This window comes from Danio rerio, chromosome 10 (genome assembly GCF_049306965.1).
Source record: "Danio rerio strain Tuebingen ecotype United States chromosome 10, GRCz12tu, whole genome shotgun sequence".
Classification (NCBI taxonomy): domain Eukaryota; kingdom Metazoa; phylum Chordata; class Actinopteri; order Cypriniformes; family Danionidae; genus Danio; species Danio rerio.
In genome coordinates, this window is record NC_133185.1 from 8,604,030 (window position 1) to 8,621,998 (window position 17,969).

Here is a 17,969-nt window from a genome sequence, read left to right on the forward strand (position 1 = left end):
AAAAAAATCCCAGTGTTTATTTGCTCAACTTGTGATGAGGATGTAGTTCATAAAATGGCTAAATACAACCTTATGCCAGATGTTTATCTACGTAACCTACATCAATACTCGAAAACAATGTTAAGTAATAGTTTAAGGTAGCCATGTTACACAATTGGTTCATATACAGAGGGAGAATTTATGTTGAAAAATGGTGTATGTATTACACCACTCCAAAGTTACAGTAATTGTGCAGTTAATACTAATATTGTATTTTTAGATAGTTTTGAAATATTTGGTTCTGTCCCCACAATGTTACAACAATATATAACTTAAGTCATATTGAGCTATTAAGATTTTGTTTGCATCGAAAAGTAAATAATAATTTTTTGGAATATAAAATACAGAAGATATTTTCTTATAATATTTGAAAGCTTAAAATTATATATTTATAAGTGCATCTGTGTATATATAATATATATATGCGCGTGTTTGTGTCTGAGAATAGAGAAACAAAACAGCAAAGGCATCAGTATAAAGCATGGCTATCATTTATTTTGACTAGTGCAGCTACAGTCATATTAAATATTGTTGGTTTCATAAGACTATAGATGAATTATATTCTGTAGAATTTATAATTTGAACCATTAAAAAGCACTTCAAGACCTGATTTAACTGAAACTGATGTTCAAAACAGAGTTTCTTGCGGAGTGGAAGTACATTTCATCTTGTTTAAAATCCTTACTAATACCTGTAAAAGAATCTAATATACGGCCACCAGAAGTGACAGAATTATTCACTACACAAATGTGACACCAATAATACACTTTAGTAATGTTTGAGACAACAGATAGAACAGGACCGAAAACAGCGCAAGATTAAACTTTTATTTGTCTGTTAATGATTTTAGGATTTCCATTATGAAGGGATTCAGATTATAGAGTACATTTACGGATGGAGCCATCAACACAGACAACCCACAGCACACCCAGGTCAAAGGAAACGTGTTTGTGACCATTGGGACAGGCAATTATTGAGATCCAGTCTGTGCCAGCAGGGTTAGACCGACTCACACCAACTCTGCAGCAGACAAACAAAGAATGGGTTTCATCAACAGGTAGAAAATCATGCTTGACAAATATGTTAAGATGTTTAAACGGTTCAGCTGACCTTTGGAACAGTTTTGCTTCGTAGTTGACACCAAAGACACTGCCATCTGTTCCCACTTCAATCATGGAGAGAAGACCAGGAATATTTACAAAAGTCCCATCCCCAGAACAGGCATTACTGGACACACCCTGTAAGGAGAGAAAAAAAATAAATAAAAATTTAGTTTGCCTTTGCAAAATGATACTTAATTTAACACGGTGACATTACCTTCATGATAAAGATACGGTCAGCAGAGTTCACACCCCAGCAGCTGTAAGGGCCACAGCTGTAATACTTCAGCTTTCCATTAAGGGTAACCCAAGGAGTGGTGCTGGATGGCCATTGGTTGTTAGCATCCATGTTTAAACAAAAGATGTCGTCATTCATATTGACACCTGCAATGATCTGATCACCTCCAGCATCCACCTGCTTGAGAAGACCTTCAATAAAAAAAAAAAAAAATAATAAATGAAGTTAGCTAATATATTAAAAATCACTTTAACAAAAGATATATTTTGAATCATTGGGAATTTTTAATATACCTGGAAACTGAACAAATCTGCCACTCATCAATTTGAAGATGTAGTAGGTTCCATTCACTCCCAGTTGACCAGCAGGACCAACACTGAAGTGCTTTAGAGATTTGCTGACCGGACTGAAGACATCATCTTGCAGCACAAACGCTTGATTTAGATCGTTCACTCCAACCACTGAACCAGACCCAGCGTCAATCTGCTTCAGGTTACCATTCATTATGGTACAGTCTAAAGCTGCAAAAACCACAAAATAGATATAGAGCCTTTACAATATTTAAGAAGACAATAAAAGAAAATATTTTTAAAAAAAGAACAGCATTTACCCAGAGTGTAAAGGATCTGGCAACTCAAGAGCAGCAAAACACCTTGATAAACCTTCATAGCTCCACAATACATGTTCTGTTTGGACCTGTTCTTAACCAAAAATCAAGTACATAAGTCAATTCAAAGTAAAGACAGCCTCAGCAACACAATGACAGTAATTATTTGAACATAACCTTGTCTTGTCTTGTTTGAGCAGGATTCTACAGTCAAAGTGATAACATCAACAGCCGCACTGAAGAAAAACATCGCAGCTGTCTGTTTTTTATTTAAACATCCAGCCAATCAGGCGTAAAAGCAAACTGTCAACCAACCATGAAACTGCGCAACATCAGTCAACAAGATTAAGCACAGGTGAAGCCATCAATCAGCCAATGAACAATCAGGATGAAAACGATGGACACTAGCTGAACTATAGTGTTGTATACAAAACGGCACCCTTTTTTCATTCACTCTGCCCTACTACGTTAGTCAACTAAAATAGACCAGTTGAAGGAGTGAGTTAATTCAAGCACTCAGTACACTGGAACGGATGCTGTTTTGTTTGTGCATCACTAACACAGATTAGATTTTCAACTATTGGTCAGACCCTGTGATAGTTATTTAACAGTAGCGAGCTGTCTATTAGCAATGAAACAAAGACTGTTAATTTTTGTCATGTGTGTAACTGTAATTAAATAATGTTGTATTTATAAAATATGCCAGAGGTGTCCAAACTCACTTCCTGGAGTGCCTCAGCCCTGCACAGTTTAATAGACTTAAGCTGCGGTCACACTAGAATTTGTGTTGCGAAATTCTGTCATACAGTGCTGCGAAAAGTGGGGGAATTAAACAAGATAATTAGACATTTAAAAAAAAAAAGCTAGCGATTGGTCCATATTTTAAATTTCTGTCCAGAGAGGTCATGTTTTGATCCTCAATTGGTCTCACAGTCAAGTCATGCAATTTCGCAGGTAGATTTATGACACTTTTTATTCCTATCACACATTAAAGTTAAATTTTATTTGAAGTTATAGTATACATAGCAATCTCTGGGCTTGCTGCATAACAAATACCAAAATTTTAACAATTTATAAAAAAATGAATCACTTTCTGGCCATCGGATATTAGGCATAGAAATATGTATTGCGAATTTGATTTTCGAAAGTATTAAATTGCTTTGTAAATGTTTATGATTGCCATTTCATGAGTCTCCCCATACAGTTGAACAGAGCGCTTGGACCCAGAAGCTGCTTTGCTTGACGTCACATTTAACAAGCGGGTGATTTGCTTCTGGATTGTAACACTGTCTATGGTGGTGTTGATGTATTCCAGAACAGAAAAAAAAGGGGGGGGGGGGGGTCACAGCATAGACTTCAGCCATATTTGTGTAAACGTGGTCTAAAGTTTTGTTTTCCCTTGTGTAGCAGAACATGTTTGGATGGAATTTGGGAAGCACTGCTTTTAGGTTTGAGTGATTAAAATCCCCCACAACAATAAAAGCAGTCTGTGGGTGAGCAGTCTGTTGTTTGCTGATGGCTGCATGAAGTTCATTCATAGCAAGCTTGGCATCAGCATCGGGAAGAATATAAGCAGATATAAAATGATCCACATGGTTAAAAATGGTTAAAATGCACTATTTGAGGGTATAAACAGCCTACACTGTTAAAAATGTCCGTGATTTTAACAGTAAAAGTCTGTAAAATCTATAGTGAAAACCTGTTAAATGATTTACAGCTCATTTCTGTACAAAATACAGAAAATAGCTGTAACAGATCTAACATTTGTTTTTGAGAAACTAATCAGAGTGTCTGAAATCTCACTGTACACCCTCATTTACTAGTCCATAAATGAGTTAATTAGTTTAGTCCACTAGACAGAGTGAATGACCACTATTAAGGGAATTCAGACACTGATGAACAGCTGCTGTTAACAAGCACAATCACTGAATAATAGAGCAACAGACACCCCCTTACACCGAACCAGCTGAATTAAAACAGGATTAAACACCTCCATTAAATAACAGCATTAGCAGCTTCACTGACTACAGTTTGACTTAATTTCTGTCATATCTGCAGGAATATTTGATAATTAACAGAGATTTATAATTTTATAGAAAATATTTCATTTGACCTCATCGTTGACCTAGAGATCAAAGGTTGCTTTAGTTGGGCTCTTGAATCGTTACTCCTCTAGCTTAATGTGTCTCTGGCTGATATAACTGTGTTTCTAAAACTCATCATTTATTCATTGTTACAGATATAATTTCTAGTATTTTATAAGTTAAGCCATAGAAAATAGCTTTTATTTGTTACTGTTTGGAATATGTTACAGCTTCCCAACAAACAATTATCAAGGAATTATTAAGTAAATAAAATGTATTAGTTTCATGCACAAAACCTTGAGATCTCCAGCTGTACTTAATGACACGCAGACATCAAGAATCAGGATATGAACCTCAACCAGGGTTGCTTAAAAAAAAGCTGCTTAATTTGCATGCAATTAAACAGCATGAATTGCAGCATGAATGTAATATGCAGCTTAAAGTTTTTACAATCTCTTTTCCCTTATTGTATGTTGTTTTTGGCAGGTAATATTTCAGTAGAGTGCTTTGTGATGTTCTGGGTTGATTTTTATATGATTTTTATTATTTTTTGTCACCATTCTTGAGATTCAAAGACTAATAGTTGATGTCTGTGTGTTTTTAAGTTCTGCCATAGATCAAACATTTCATTGTGAACAGTGTATTTAGAAGTATAAAGTCAATGACTGCTGTAGGTCAAGTGGATTTATTTACATATGGTATTCATATCTGCACAAGCTGGTGAGGGTGGTTTCAGTATCATAGTTAATCTTATCAGACTTACTATTAATCTTTTCTTTTGGCTTTTAATGCTATACATATAGTGTGATTAACACATTTAATTATAACAACCAAATTATAATCTAATGTCAGAACAAAGTTGAAGATCCTGACTAAAGCAGACTCTGTCCTCCATCATGGTGACTTCAAATGAACAACAGAAATTTCATTAAGAGCTTTTGTTCACGTGACAGAAATAAAGTCAAAGGTCAGTAATAAGTATCTCCTGATGTTTGTGGAGTTTAATGAGATCTTGAGAGATAAAAGTTTTATTGCATAATTAGTTTTATTTTTATTAATTATAATTTTATTTAGAGTTTTATTTTGAGTTGATTTCATATTTGTTTTTTGTTTTTTGGCTGTAATTTGTGTTTTTCTTTCCTTCAGTGATTCTGCTTGTTAACAGTTGTTCATCAAGAATTCTCAATCCTCCTTTAATTAGACACTTAATTATCTCATTAACTTCATCACTGTCTGAGTGTTCAGCCCTCTGTAGTGAGGACATTAGTGAGGATTTTGCTCTGGAATTTGAGGGGTTAAATATGTTCGATTAAAAATAAAGACTGTGGAATGAATGTTTAACAGAAATGGTCTGTAAACTGAATTTATAAATGTAAAATGTTGAAAACAGTAGATTACTGGCAACCAATACTGCCAGTATTTTACAGTGAAATCAATAAATAAAACAGCAAAATAATACTGTAAAACATTTTTTGTGTCCCTATCGTGGAGGATAGTAGCGTCTGTGTGCAAGTCCAAGACAAACTAATAATATTTGATGTTGTGCTGCATCTTCTTTTGTTTAAGGTAACTGTGTAGTTACTAATGCAGTGAGAATCTGTTTGCTAAATGTAAATACACATGAACCCATTAATGCATTTAATGACCTTATGTTTTTATGCACTGAGCTAATTTTTTGTGAACTGAACATTGTATCAGTTCATAAAATACGTTTTTGTCCATGAATTTTAACAGTTCTACAAATTGTATTTTTTACGGAAAAAGTCTGGCAACCACAGTTGCTGGCAGTGATGGTGAAATGAAGCTTTCTAAACCAGTGAAGAGCTCGACTCAATTGTATCGGAAAAAGGTTCGTTACTCGAAGCTTTCTAAATCAGAGCTTGATGAGGACCTCTTCTGGTGAAAGTGTAGGAAAGCACTGTGTTGCAATATTGTCAAATGTTGTAATACAACAACAGTAATATAAACAAATTACTCAATTAATGTAGTTTTTACTCATAAGGTATGTTACATTACACCACTGATGACTAGTAAAATCCAAACTATTCAAAAGTATTTACATCTGACAACTAGTCCCGTTCCAAACGGGGATCAAACCAGCGATTCCTGCATGGGAGGCAGTTGCTCTAGGACAGTGGTTCTCAAACTGTGGTACGTGTACCAGTAGTGGTACACGGAGGAATGAAATATGTCATGTACATTCTACACATATTTCAAAATTTATCAAAAATGATGTATATAATATGCCATATATGACATATAGCCTATATTTCTGAGGTAATCTGCCATGTTTTTTAACTGTGCAGAGTTGTGGCTGCTTTACTGGGCCTACTACGCTACTGTATTTCAATACTGCTCATTATGGTGGTACTTGATGAAAAAAGTTTGAGAACCACGGCTCTAGGAGGAGATTATGTGAGAGATGATTTGGGATTGCACTCACCAGCTGGTCTCCGTCAAACACTATATTACGAAGTGCAGTGGTTTTCTTTAAAAAATGTTGTAAAAAATACACTAATACACTTTAGTATGGTTGAAAACCTTTTTACCATAAATTACTATTGTATTTTAGTTTAATAACTGGTGTGTGGGACCGGCACAGTGCTTGGAAACAGTAGAAATGTATGTAATCAGTGTTTTTCCATAAATTTAACAGATATTTTTTTACATACCCAAGTTCCAGGCTTGAGACAAAATAAAGGCAGTGATATAGTTCAGCGTTTGTGAAAGCAGATGGAGTTTAAAGACTGTAAACAAGGACATAAAGCAAAACCCTCTTCTTTTTAAGTTGTGGTTTGAAATGCTTTTAATTTAGGCCAGACTCCACTTACTTCAGGTAACCTCAGACTAATACATGTTAAGGTTATGAGACCAAAAATGTTAAGGTTATAAGACCAAAAATGTTAAGGTTATAAGACCCAAGTAAAACAACAAAACCAATAAACAACATTAAAATCTGGTTCAGACATTTATGAAAAAACACATAAATATGGATCAATAAAGTTATACCATGAAAAAATAACTGCAACTATTGGTCAAAAAAAATAACTTAACACATTAACCTCTGATAGTGCAATTAAAAAAATCCCAGTGTTTATTTGCTCTACTTGTGATGAGGATGTAGTTCATAAAATGGCTAAATACAACCTTATGCCAGATGTTTATCTACGTAACCTACATCAATACTCGAAAATAATGTTAAGTAATAGTTTAAGGTAGCCATGTTACACAATTGGTTCATATACAGAGGGAGAATTTGTTGAAAAATGGTGTATGTAGTACACCACTCCAAAGTTACAGTAATTGTGCAGTTAATACTAATATTGTATTTTTAGATAGTTTTGAAATATTTGGTTCTGTCCCCACAATGTTACAATAATATATAACTTAATAAGTCATATTGAGCTATTAAGATTTTGTTTGCATCGAAAAGTAAATAAATATTTTTTTGGAATATAAAAATCAGAAAATATTTTCTTATAATATTCGAAAGCTTAAAATTATATATATACACATTTATAAATGCATGTGTGTGTATATATATATATATATATATATATATATATATATATATATATATATATATATATATATATATATATATGCGCGTGTTTGTCTGAGAATAGAGAAACAAACAGCAAAGGCATCAGTATAAAGCATGGCTATCATTTATTTTGACTAGTGCAGCTACAGTCATATTAAATATTGTTGGTTTCATAAGACGATAGATGAATTATATTCTGTAGAATTTATAATTTGAACCATTAAAAGCACTTGAGACCTGATTTAACTGAAACTGATCTTCAAAACTGAGAGTTTCTTGCGGAGTGGAAGTACATTTCATCTTGTTTAAAATCCTTACTAATACCTGTAAAAGAATCTAATATACGGCCACCAGAGGTGACAGATTCATTCACTACACAAATGTGACACCAATAATACACTTTAGTAATGTTTGAGACAACAGATAGAACAGGACCGAAACAGTGCAAGATTAAACTTTTATTTGTCTGTTAAATGATTTTTTAGGATTTCCATTATGAAGAGATTCAGATTATAGAGTACATTTACGGATGGAGCCATCAACACAGACAACCCACAGCACTCCCAGGTCAAAGGAAACGTGTTTGTGACCATTGGGACAGGCAATCATTGAGATCCAGTCTGTGCCAGCAGGGTTAGACCGACTCACACCAACTCTGCAGCAGACAAACAAAGAATGGGTTTCATCAACAGGAAGAAAATCATGCTTGACAAAATGTCATGTTATGATGTGTTTGAACTGTTCAGCTGACCTTTGGTATAGTTTTGCTTCATAGTTGACACCAAAGACACTGCCATCTGTTCCCACTTCAATCATGGAGAGAAGGCCAGGAATATTTACAAACGTCCCAGAACAGGCATTACTGGACACACCCTGTAAGAACCCAACCCCCCCCAAAAAGGTGTTGTTTGTCTTTGCAAAATGATACTTTATTCACTGCATTTAACATGGTGACATTACCTTCATCATAAAGATATAGTCATCAGAGTTCACACCCCAGCAGCTGTAAGGGCCACAGCTGTAATACTTCAGCTTTCCATTAATGGTAACCCAAGGAGTGGTGCTGGATGGCCATTGGTTGCTAGCGTCCATGTTTAAACAAAAGATGTCGTCATTCATATTGACACCTGCAATGATCTGATCACCTCCAGCATCCACCTGCTTGAGAAGACCTTAAAAAAAAGGGTTGGCTAAAATATTAAAAGTCGATTTTTTTAACAGATATATTTTTGATCATTGGAAAAAAAAATTTATACCTGGAAACTCAACAAATCTGCCACTCATCAATTTGAAGATGTAGTTGTTTTTGTTAACTCCCAGCTGACCAGCAGGACCAACACTGAAGTGCTTTAGAGATCTGCTGACCGGATTGAAGACATCATCTTGCAGCACAAACGCTTGATTTAGATCGTTCACTCCAACCACTGAACCAGACCCAGCGTCAATCTGCTTCAGGTTACCATTCATTATAGTACAGTCTAAAGCTGCAAAACCCACACAAAATAGATAGAGCCTTTACAATATTTAAGAAGACAATAAAAGAAAATATATTTAAAAAAAAGAACAGCATTTACCCAGAGTGTAAAGGATCTGGCAACTCAAGAGCAGCAAAACACCTTGATAAACCTTCATTGCTCCACAATACAGTTTTTGTTTGGACCTGTTCTTAACCAAAAATCAAATACATGAATTACATTTAAAAGTCAAAGTAAAGTTAAATTGGTAAAGAATCAACAACACAATTACAGCAATTAAATAAAGAGAACCTTGTCTTGTTTGAGCAGGATTCAGCAAGTGGTTCACCAGTAGTTGCACGAATTGGAGAATGCAATGCTTTAAATGCGCACACTTAAACCCGCCCCTAACCCAACCCCTCACAGTGATGTCACTAGCTCATTTGAGTGCATTGTGTCTGAGACAGTGTGTCTCAACTTGCATATGCAAGTCTGCACTCAGATACTATTGGTGAATTCGGGTGCTGGTAAGGTGATGATGAGCTTGCTTCACTATACATTGGGACACACAGTGTGACATGAGAACGTCTTCGATGTACATGTTCAAAACTGGAGTTTCTAAACAACAGAAGAACTAATCATTTTCATATATTAATTTAACTAATAAAAGCATGGCTTAATAATTTGATTGTTTCATATACCAGCACCAATACAACCATTAAACAATTACAAAGGATTGCTCAATTTTTACTAATCTAGCTCTGTTCGTTTCTGATTCTTTCTAGATAAATGTCTCTTGTTTTTCAGTACAATTGATGATTCGGATCACGCAAGATTCCGTTAAGGGCTCATAGTGCTTACCTTTACGTTAAGAGGTTCCACGGAATTTTTTAATAAAAATTGGGATCTTCTAATTAATTTTGTCAGGAATACAACCCACCCCTTCGCTAATTTATGTTTTTTTTTTTTTTGTTGTTTAAGAAAGATCTCTGCTCTTTTTACTAATGTGTGCGTGTGTTATGTATTTTTTTAATGTATATTTACTCAGTTGCTTTAACAATTCTTGTAGGTGTTAAAGTTTTTTTTTTTTAATTCTCATCCTTGGGGGTGGGATGGGGGACTGAAGGTTTTTGAATGCTTTTTATTTTATTTATTTATTTTTTTTTTTTTGTAGACTGCACAAAAACAAATAAAGGGCTCATAGTGCATATATATTAATGCAGCATTATTTTTCCCCTGCATTGTGGGACTTTTCAGAGCGCGAAAGTTTCAGCGCACTGGAAAAAACTTGTGATTAAGACAGCACTTAAAATAACAAGTGAACTGATCCGTGCACTGACTACTGAACAAAGGTACTGATTGGGACGCACCCTAGATAAGATAATTGATCTATAAGTTTAAAGCTTGAGACAAAACAAAGGCACCCATAATAATTATCTTTCCGAAAGTATCTTTCGGTTTATGGTGAAACAGCTCAGACTTTTTCATCTAGTGTTTAAACGCAAGCCCCATCTGTGAAAGCGGGCCATAGAGTTTTAAGACTTTTGCATTGGAAATTCATTTACATTCATCTTTCAGATTTATATGCATTTTCTATATTGCTTAACTTTACTGTGCGTGACTGCTCTGTTTTTGTTTTTCATTTTATACTTCTGTGAAATTGTGTAACTGATATGAAATGACACAGAAGAAGAAGAAGTGTGTGAAGTTGTTTGTCTGTCTATTTTGTAAGGGGCATGGGTCAGAAAGGTTAAGACACCTAACGTAAACATGATATGGCCTGATTGGAAACCAAAACTCAAGCAGTAAATAAGTAAGAATCCTATACAGGGAAACGATAACTATAATCCATGATGCATGTCTCTAGTGACCTCATAAGCAGTACAGGGGAGAAACCAAATAAAAGGGAGAGCACACTCTGTTTTCGGTGGCTCACTGCAGCAACTGTTGTTGATGTATGATCGTGTGACCTTCTTTGCAAAGAATAAAACTTTAAAAGACACTTTGGGTAAGACTTTGTCTTCTTGACCACTGAGAGAGTCTCCTTAAAGAAAATTGCCACTACACTTATTATTTAGGCCAGACTCCAGTAACTTCAGAATAATAAATTTTAGGACCAAAATACACACTGTAAAAGCTTAAAGGGCCATGAAACCCCCTCGGCAGCAGGGTGTTTTCACACCTCTACTTTGGAAAAAGTCAGAAAAGTGGGCGTGTCCAGCTCTGTTTAGGGGGAGTGTCGGAGGAAGAAAAGAGGCTTGGTATGGGAGTGTCTATTTGGGCGCACTGAATTTCAGAGTCAAAACACACAACCACAGCGGACAATGTGACTGTGTTTACATGGACATCTGTAGTCGAATTATTTGCCAAATTATTAAATGGTGGACTTTAACTGCAGTTTGGCTCTTTCATTCAGGGAATTCATTAATGTCCCTCCCGACAAACGTGATATTTGATCCGAGGCGCTGCTCTAAGCGTGTATTTTTCATGCAATGTTTGATACCGCACGGCGAATGAGAGAAAAAAAAAAACTCAGCATTTCCCGGAAACTTACACACGGCAGGTAGCGTCAGAAAGCCGCGTGTGTTATTCCGGTCACTAAATCCAACACGAGGTTATAGTTTGGTTGTAACTGTTAGTGCTAACTATTGCACTCGGTGCAATAGTTTGTTTGATATGAATAAAATACGAACTGAATAAACAAGAAGCACTGGTCGCTCACTTACCAAATCTGTAGAGACAGGACAATCACCAGCAACTAGAGCCGCGTCTTTTTTAAGAGGAGACTACAAGCGAATCCGGATCTCAGCGTTTGCAGATGAGAACAGTTCTCAGGTAAACAATAATCCTCCTTAGAGACATAAGTTATTGTCTCTCTCACAGAGAGAAAATGAAAACAAAACTTAACTGCAGCAAACTATAAAAGCAACACTTTACGCTTGTTTTGCCAACACAACGTGGCATCTTTGCCGTCTACACTGTGACAGTAATGAATATTAATGAAGTTGCACAATAGAGCGCGCTGATTGGTTTTAACCAAGCCTTACTCATGCATTAATGCATCACACTGTAAGACGTAATAAGACTCACTCTGGCACAGACGTCCAGTCTGCACCATGACCGTGACGCAGCTTCAAAAATTCGTTTCAAACCGGAAGTACGAATTTGCTTGAAATAACGCAAAAACAACCAATTTACACTTTTTAGTGAAATATAGGTGTCCTAATAGTGTTTTTAGTAGTGTGGGACACATATACCACTGTCAACAGGTCAAAAAATGTGTTTTGGTGTTTCGTGACCCTTTAAAAACTGGTTCAGATATTTATAAATGATCACATTGAACTAAACAATAAATATAACAGATGAAATTTAACTGAGACGAAGAACAAAAATAAGTACAAAACCCAACATGTAAATCTCTGATAGTATATGGTTGTAATGTTAACCTTTTTTGCTCACAAGATCCTTCATTGGAATATGACAATTATTATTATAATCAATGTAGTAAACAATTATGCTTTCCATTAATATTAAAATGTAAAAAAAACAAATAGAATGAATATAAAATCTTTATAACTTTTGTCACATTGGATCATTAATATTTTTTTCTCAAAAGTATGCTAAAATGGGTGAGGCAGTGGCGCAGTAGGTAGTGCTGTCGCCTCACAGCAAGAAGGTTGCTGGGTCGCTGATTCGAACCTTGGCTCAGTTGGCGTTTCTGTGTGGAGTTTGCATGTTCTCCCTGCCTTCGCGTGGGTTTCCTCCGGGTGCTCCGGTTTCCCCCACAGTCCAAAGACATGCGGTTGTAACCCCGGGGAGATGACACAGACAACTGAATGTAGGATCCAAAAATGCAGGTTTAATCATCGTCAGGCAAGCAAAGGTCAACAGCTATAAATCAGTCGTAATCAGTCGTAAACATGAGTAATCAGTCTAGATGAGGAAGCATGTGTGAGTGTGACCAGAGTGCATGTATGAATATGTAGTCCAGAAATGGCGGATTTGTAGTCCATGGTTATTGTTGGTGAAATCCAATCACTGGTAATCGTGACAGCTGTACAGGTAAATTAGGTAGGCTAAATTGTCCGTAGTGTGTGAATATTTGTGGATAATTATTAATAATAATTCCTTACATTTCTATAGCGCTTTTCTGGGCACTCAAAGCGCTTTACACAGTGGGGGGAATCTCCTCATCTACCACCAGTGTGCAGCATCCACCTGGATGACGCGACGGCAGCCATTTTGCGCCAGACCGCACACCACACACCAGCTGATTGGTGGAGAGAAGACAGTGATGCAGCCAATTGAATATGGGGATGGTTAAGAGGCCATGATGGACAAAGGCCAGTGGGCAGATTTGGCCAGGGTGCCGGGGTTAAACCCCTACTCTTTTTGAAGGACATGCTGGGATTTTAACGACCACAGAGAGTCGGGACCTTGGTTTAACATCTCATCCGAAAGACGGCGCTCACTGAGCAGTATAGCGTCCCCGTCACTTTACTGGGGCATTAGGACCCACACAGACCGCAGGTTGGGGACCCCCTGCTGGCCTCACTAACACCACTTCCGACAGCAACCTAGCTTTCCCATGTGGTCTCCCATCCAGGTACTGACCGGGCGCAGCCCTGCTTAGCTTCAGGGGGCGACCATGTGAGAGTTGCAGAGAGCTAGCTGCCGGCTGTTTCCCAGAGCTGCCGGATGTTTCCCAGAGATGGATTGCAGCTGGAAGGGCATCCGCTGCGTAAAAACTTGTTGGTGGTTCGTTCTACTGTGGCGACTCCGGATTAATAAAGGGACTAAGCCGACAAGAAAATGAATAATGAATGAATGTATGCTAAAATATGGTGCAGTTTAAAACCGTAAGCTCTAGAGACACTGATGTTGGAAATCTAGGTTTGAACCTTGCATTAATGTGTTTTCAATAAATACACAAGAAAAATCATGTCTTTGTTCTGAAATTAAATAAAATCTGAACCAGTAAGCTGCATCTAACCCACACAATACACTTATGCTCTTCAGAACTGAAGCCTTAACAATCAAATCTCTATTGTCTGTTGAGCATAAAGGACACAGATCTTGTTCAGCAGCGTCTTCAAACATTTGGCACACTTCTATCAGAATGTGGCTGCTTCAGATTAGGAATTTTACACTAGGGCTTCAGTCTTTGGGCTCTGTTTTGACAATCCATATGCAAAGTCTAAAGAGCAGAGCCCAATAGCATTAAGGTCGTGTCAAAATCCACTTTTGCCATTTCAAGGATAGAAAAATCCGCTTTGCGCCGTGGGACATGGTCTAACAGGGTTGTGCTTATTCTCTTAATGAGTTCTAGGTGTTTTTTGAGAAGAAACCAGGAAGTTGGCGGACGTTGTAAGTGAAAAAACTGAACTCTTCACTAGAGAGAAAACAGTTAAACAGAGCATCTACAGCGTGAGAATGAGATATGAGCCTCCTCATTCTTTACTTTCACTTTCCCTCATGAAACGTGAAAAGTGTTGTATGCTGTAGCCTGACACGAAGGGATCCATTTGCAGCATATTTATTAGACACAGTTCAATCACAATCATATAACACGCACTTGCGTGCGAACCCACATCAGTAGTATTCAGAATGGGTCTAAGGGCTGGCGGCTGGCTTTCAAGGAGTGATGTGGCAGGCATGGATCAGTGGCAGGCAGGGCTGGGGCAAAAAATCGGCCCTGGCATTTTGGGCCAGAGCGGCCCACTACATTTAATCAAAATGCTATCTATCTATGCACGTCCAATATTTTTATCAACTCCTATTTTAAAAACACAAAAGCCATATATATGAAATAAATAAATACAAACTTTAATCTCAATTTAATTTCTGTATACTGTCCATAAAGATATTTGTTAAGTTATAAAAAATACAGTATTCATTCATTTATTTTTCTTCGCCTTAGTCCCTTATTTATCAGGGGTTGCCGCAGCGGAATGAACTGCCAACTACTCCAGCAAGTTTTATGCAGCAGATGCCTTTCCAGCCACAACCCAATATTGGAAATCACCCATACACACTCATTCACACACACTCATACACTACAGCCAATTTAGCTTATTCAATACACTGTTCACTCAGCCTATATTTCAATAATAAACAACAAAAACTGCCTGCTAATGCATGGGTAGATCTTCAAAGGGAACAGTGTACTTTATAACCTCTTTCAACTCATCCTGCTTGCTGTTTCACTAAACAATGAAAACATAATATAAGGAAAAAATTTTCATTTTGATATTATGATTAACAGACACCAAAACAACAGATAAATGTATACGATAAAGGTAAGCAATCAGTTAATGTGCAGAATCAGTGTATGTGGTTACATAAATTAATATATTAGCTTATCTTTGCACTCAGCCAAAACAGAGTTACTTGAGAACAAGTGATTCAAAAGACATGAGGTGTTAGATAGACAACAAGATGAATTCGATATCACGTTTAACAACTATAGTGAGATAATAGCCAGCGTATGAACTGTCCGACATGCACTAAACTCTCACCTGGGGTTTATGCTCACCTGCTGAACTACTCTTGGCGGAGTGTGTGTGTAGTTACGTGATTTGCGTTTTTAGCCGTGTGCTAGAATGAACGGAGAACTCTTCAGAAGCGCTAAATGAAATGCCAGTGTATTTCCCACAATTTCTCTGCGCCTCCCTTCCGTTTCTTCTCTCTGACTCTCGATTATTTTGAGAAATACACACAGACGACGCACGCTCACACAGAGCCCAAATAGGAGGTTGTGATTGGGCCAGCCCAATGTCAATTAAGAAAAGAACCAATGGGCTGCAGAGTGTCACATGGGCCGGACCGGGCTGGTATGTCCGGGAAAAAAGCATCTACTTTCAGGTCAAACTGAAAGTACTGGTTCAGAGTCGAGATATCAGGCTTGGTTCAGGGCAGGCGACGAGGATCAGAGTACAAGCAAGGTTCGGGGCAGGCAGAAGGCAACACAGAGTCAGGAAAAGTCCAGGTAATACACGGGAGATCAGGCAAGGAGATAAAGCTCAGAAATGTCAGACATGGCATAACAAGACTTCGCACTGGACTGGTGTGTGAGTGAGGCTTATATCTGTGAGCGTGGGTCATTAACGGGATGAGTCTCAGGTGTGTGTGCTTATCAGTTTAAGTGGATGACGTAATGCTAGAAGTCCGGTGATGGTGGCCTCTGCTGGCCAGCGAGGGGAATGACTGGGACCGAGTCGGTGACATATGCACAGATATTTATTAGCCTATAAATAATTAATTTTGCTTGTTAAGCGGAAAGATTTCAAAACTATTTCTAAATTCAGTTCTAATTTCCAGCAAACGAATAAATGAACAATAATAACTAAGTGTGGTCAAAAAAAAAAAAAAGAGTTATATCCCAATACACATGCTGTGCCCCATATGGTCTAAAACATAACAGGGGGACAAATCTTAGCTTGTTTTTAATAAAACAAATATGAATATGCATATAATAAATAATTCTGCTAATAACAATAATAACATTATTAATATTAATAACATTATTTATGACAGCAAGTTGTCATGCATAAACTGAAAAAGTCCCCCGAGATGAAGGCATGAAAGTATGGTTTTTATATTTATGTAGGCTAGAAAATAATATTTTTTCAAATATTTGAATCCTTTTATTCTTTTTTTATATGTAAAGATATTTGTGTAGTGCTCTACATCCTGTGTGTATTAAGCAATGTGTAAGCGAGGCGCACAAATAACACGCTCTGCGCTGGACTATAGGCCTGCTTTGATCTGATCTATTGAACAGACTACTTTAGATCCTCAAAATAGCAGCGCACCAGCAATGCTTCTTCTTTGGTTCTCGGCGAAGGCGGTCGCTCTTCTTCCCGCTCCGTCCCATATCTCTCCTTGCAAGCACCTCTTGTCTCGTCTTATTCTATCTCTGAGGCTCTCCTTGTCCTGCTTTCCAAACGAAAAAGGAATTATGGATTTGATCAACTGCTCTCTGAATGCAATTGACACCATCTTCTCAACGAGATCGCTGGGCTCCGGGGAACCCAGCTGTCCTGCGGGGACGCTCGCAGCTGGACACGTGATGGACGGGTGGGAGAAGTGGAGAGTCCTGTGTCTAGCTGCTCTGTCTCTGGAGGATATTGAAGATATCTACCTATCCGGAACTTTGATAACAGGGTTTCTGCTGATGGGCTTATGCGGGGCCCTGAGATATCAGAAACTGATAAAAGCGGTCAGCACAGCTCAAAACCCCACAAGGCTGGCCGGCTTGATGGAAACACTGATGGGTAGGGTCGCGAATCAGACTATGGTCCTCGACCGCGAATTGGAAACCATCGAGTTGAAGCTTGCGGCTCTGCAACAAATTTTGGCCAGATCGGGAGACGAGTGATGGACATTAAATATCTGTGAAATTGGCAGATATTGACATAAAGTTGAAGTATCTTACTGTCTTTTTTTTCGGCTCTCCTCTTACTCCTGCCAGACGGCCTCGGCTGGAAGTAAACAACTCCCTGGGATAAGCAAGATAAGCGGACGCTCTGAAATTCCTGCCCCTGTCAAGGACACCTGCGGGACACTGGACTATGCAGGCTCACACACACACAAACATATCTACAGACAAACATTCACCACCGATCCCCATCCAAACGCCTTTGTGTGCTTTTACCCATGTGGGGCGTGTGCGGGACTGTGACTTGCGCCTGAAATGGCTGCTGGACCGGTTGGCTGCCCGCACTCAACGGACTGTTTTCCATTACCCCTGTTACCATCCCCTTTGTGTATGTTGTGTCTTGCCGGTGTGCTTATGCTAAGGTAGGGCTGTTTTTCTCCCTTTTCTCACTTTACTAAGCCTAACTCTCCAAATGTATCTTCGTTTCTAAATGCTACCTCCTATGATCTGTCTCCCCACACTG

The 17,969-nt window shown here is 37.8% G+C and overlaps 2 protein-coding genes across 5 annotated transcripts; both read right to left on the reverse strand.

Moving 5' to 3' along the window:
* Positions 1-845: 845 nt before the first annotated feature.
* si:ch211-251f6.7 lies at positions 846-2,222 on the reverse strand. 3 transcript variants are annotated; one of them, NM_198824.3, is made up of 6 exons: positions 2,162-2,222; positions 1,988-2,073; positions 1,671-1,898; positions 1,357-1,568; positions 1,150-1,277; positions 846-1,059 (listed from the first exon to the last, which is right to left on the reverse strand). In NM_198824.3, exons 2-6 carry the CDS (start codon positions 2,058-2,060, stop codon positions 915-917), a joined length of 786 nt encoding a protein of 261 aa, NP_942119.3. In that variant the 5' UTR covers positions 2,061-2,073; positions 2,162-2,222; the 3' UTR covers positions 846-914. The 3 variants fall into 3 exon arrangements, with proteins under 3 accessions (NP_942119.3, XP_073769710.1, XP_073769711.1); XM_073913609.1 differs by having other exon boundaries at positions 853-1,059; positions 1,988-2,078; XM_073913610.1 differs by having other exon boundaries at positions 853-1,059; positions 1,988-2,063; positions 2,142-2,222.
* A 5,828-nt stretch (positions 2,223-8,050) lies between these two features.
* On the reverse strand, positions 8,051-9,426 carry si:ch211-251f6.6. Of its 2 annotated transcripts, none has more exons than NM_001282005.1 (6): positions 9,379-9,426; positions 9,187-9,272; positions 8,869-9,096; positions 8,573-8,784; positions 8,364-8,485; positions 8,051-8,267 (listed from the first exon to the last, which is right to left on the reverse strand). In NM_001282005.1, exons 2-6 carry the CDS (start codon positions 9,242-9,244, stop codon positions 8,123-8,125), a joined length of 765 nt encoding a protein of 254 aa, NP_001268934.1. In that variant the 5' UTR covers positions 9,245-9,272; positions 9,379-9,426; the 3' UTR covers positions 8,051-8,122. The 2 variants fall into 2 exon arrangements, with proteins under 2 accessions (NP_001268934.1, XP_005155514.1); XM_005155457.5 differs by having other exon boundaries at positions 8,058-8,267; positions 9,187-9,277; positions 9,379-9,423.
* Positions 9,427-17,969: the final 8,543 nt, after the last annotated feature.

Coding starts and splice junctions, on each gene's coding strand:
- si:ch211-251f6.7 (NM_198824.3), bottom strand. CDS start 2,060: ATGTATTGTGGAGCTATGAAGGTTTATCAAGGTGTTTTGCTGCTCTTG. Junction 1,899..1,987: donor CCAGATCCTTTACACTCTGG/GTAAATGCTGTT, acceptor TGGTTTTTGCAG/CTTTAGACTGTACCATAATG. Junction 1,278..1,356: donor ACCGTATCTTTATCATGAAG/GTAATGTCACCG, acceptor CTCTCCTTACAG/GGTGTGTCCAGTAATGCCTG.
- si:ch211-251f6.6 (NM_001282005.1), bottom strand. CDS start 9,244: ATGAAGGTTTATCAAGGTGTTTTGCTGCTCTTGAGTTGCCAGATCCTT. Junction 9,097..9,186: donor CCAGATCCTTTACACTCTGG/GTAAATGCTGTT, acceptor TGGGTTTTGCAG/CTTTAGACTGTACTATAATG. Junction 8,268..8,363: donor GAAGCAAAACTATACCAAAG/GTCAGCTGAACA, acceptor TGTCTGCTGCAG/AGTTGGTGTGAGTCGGTCTA.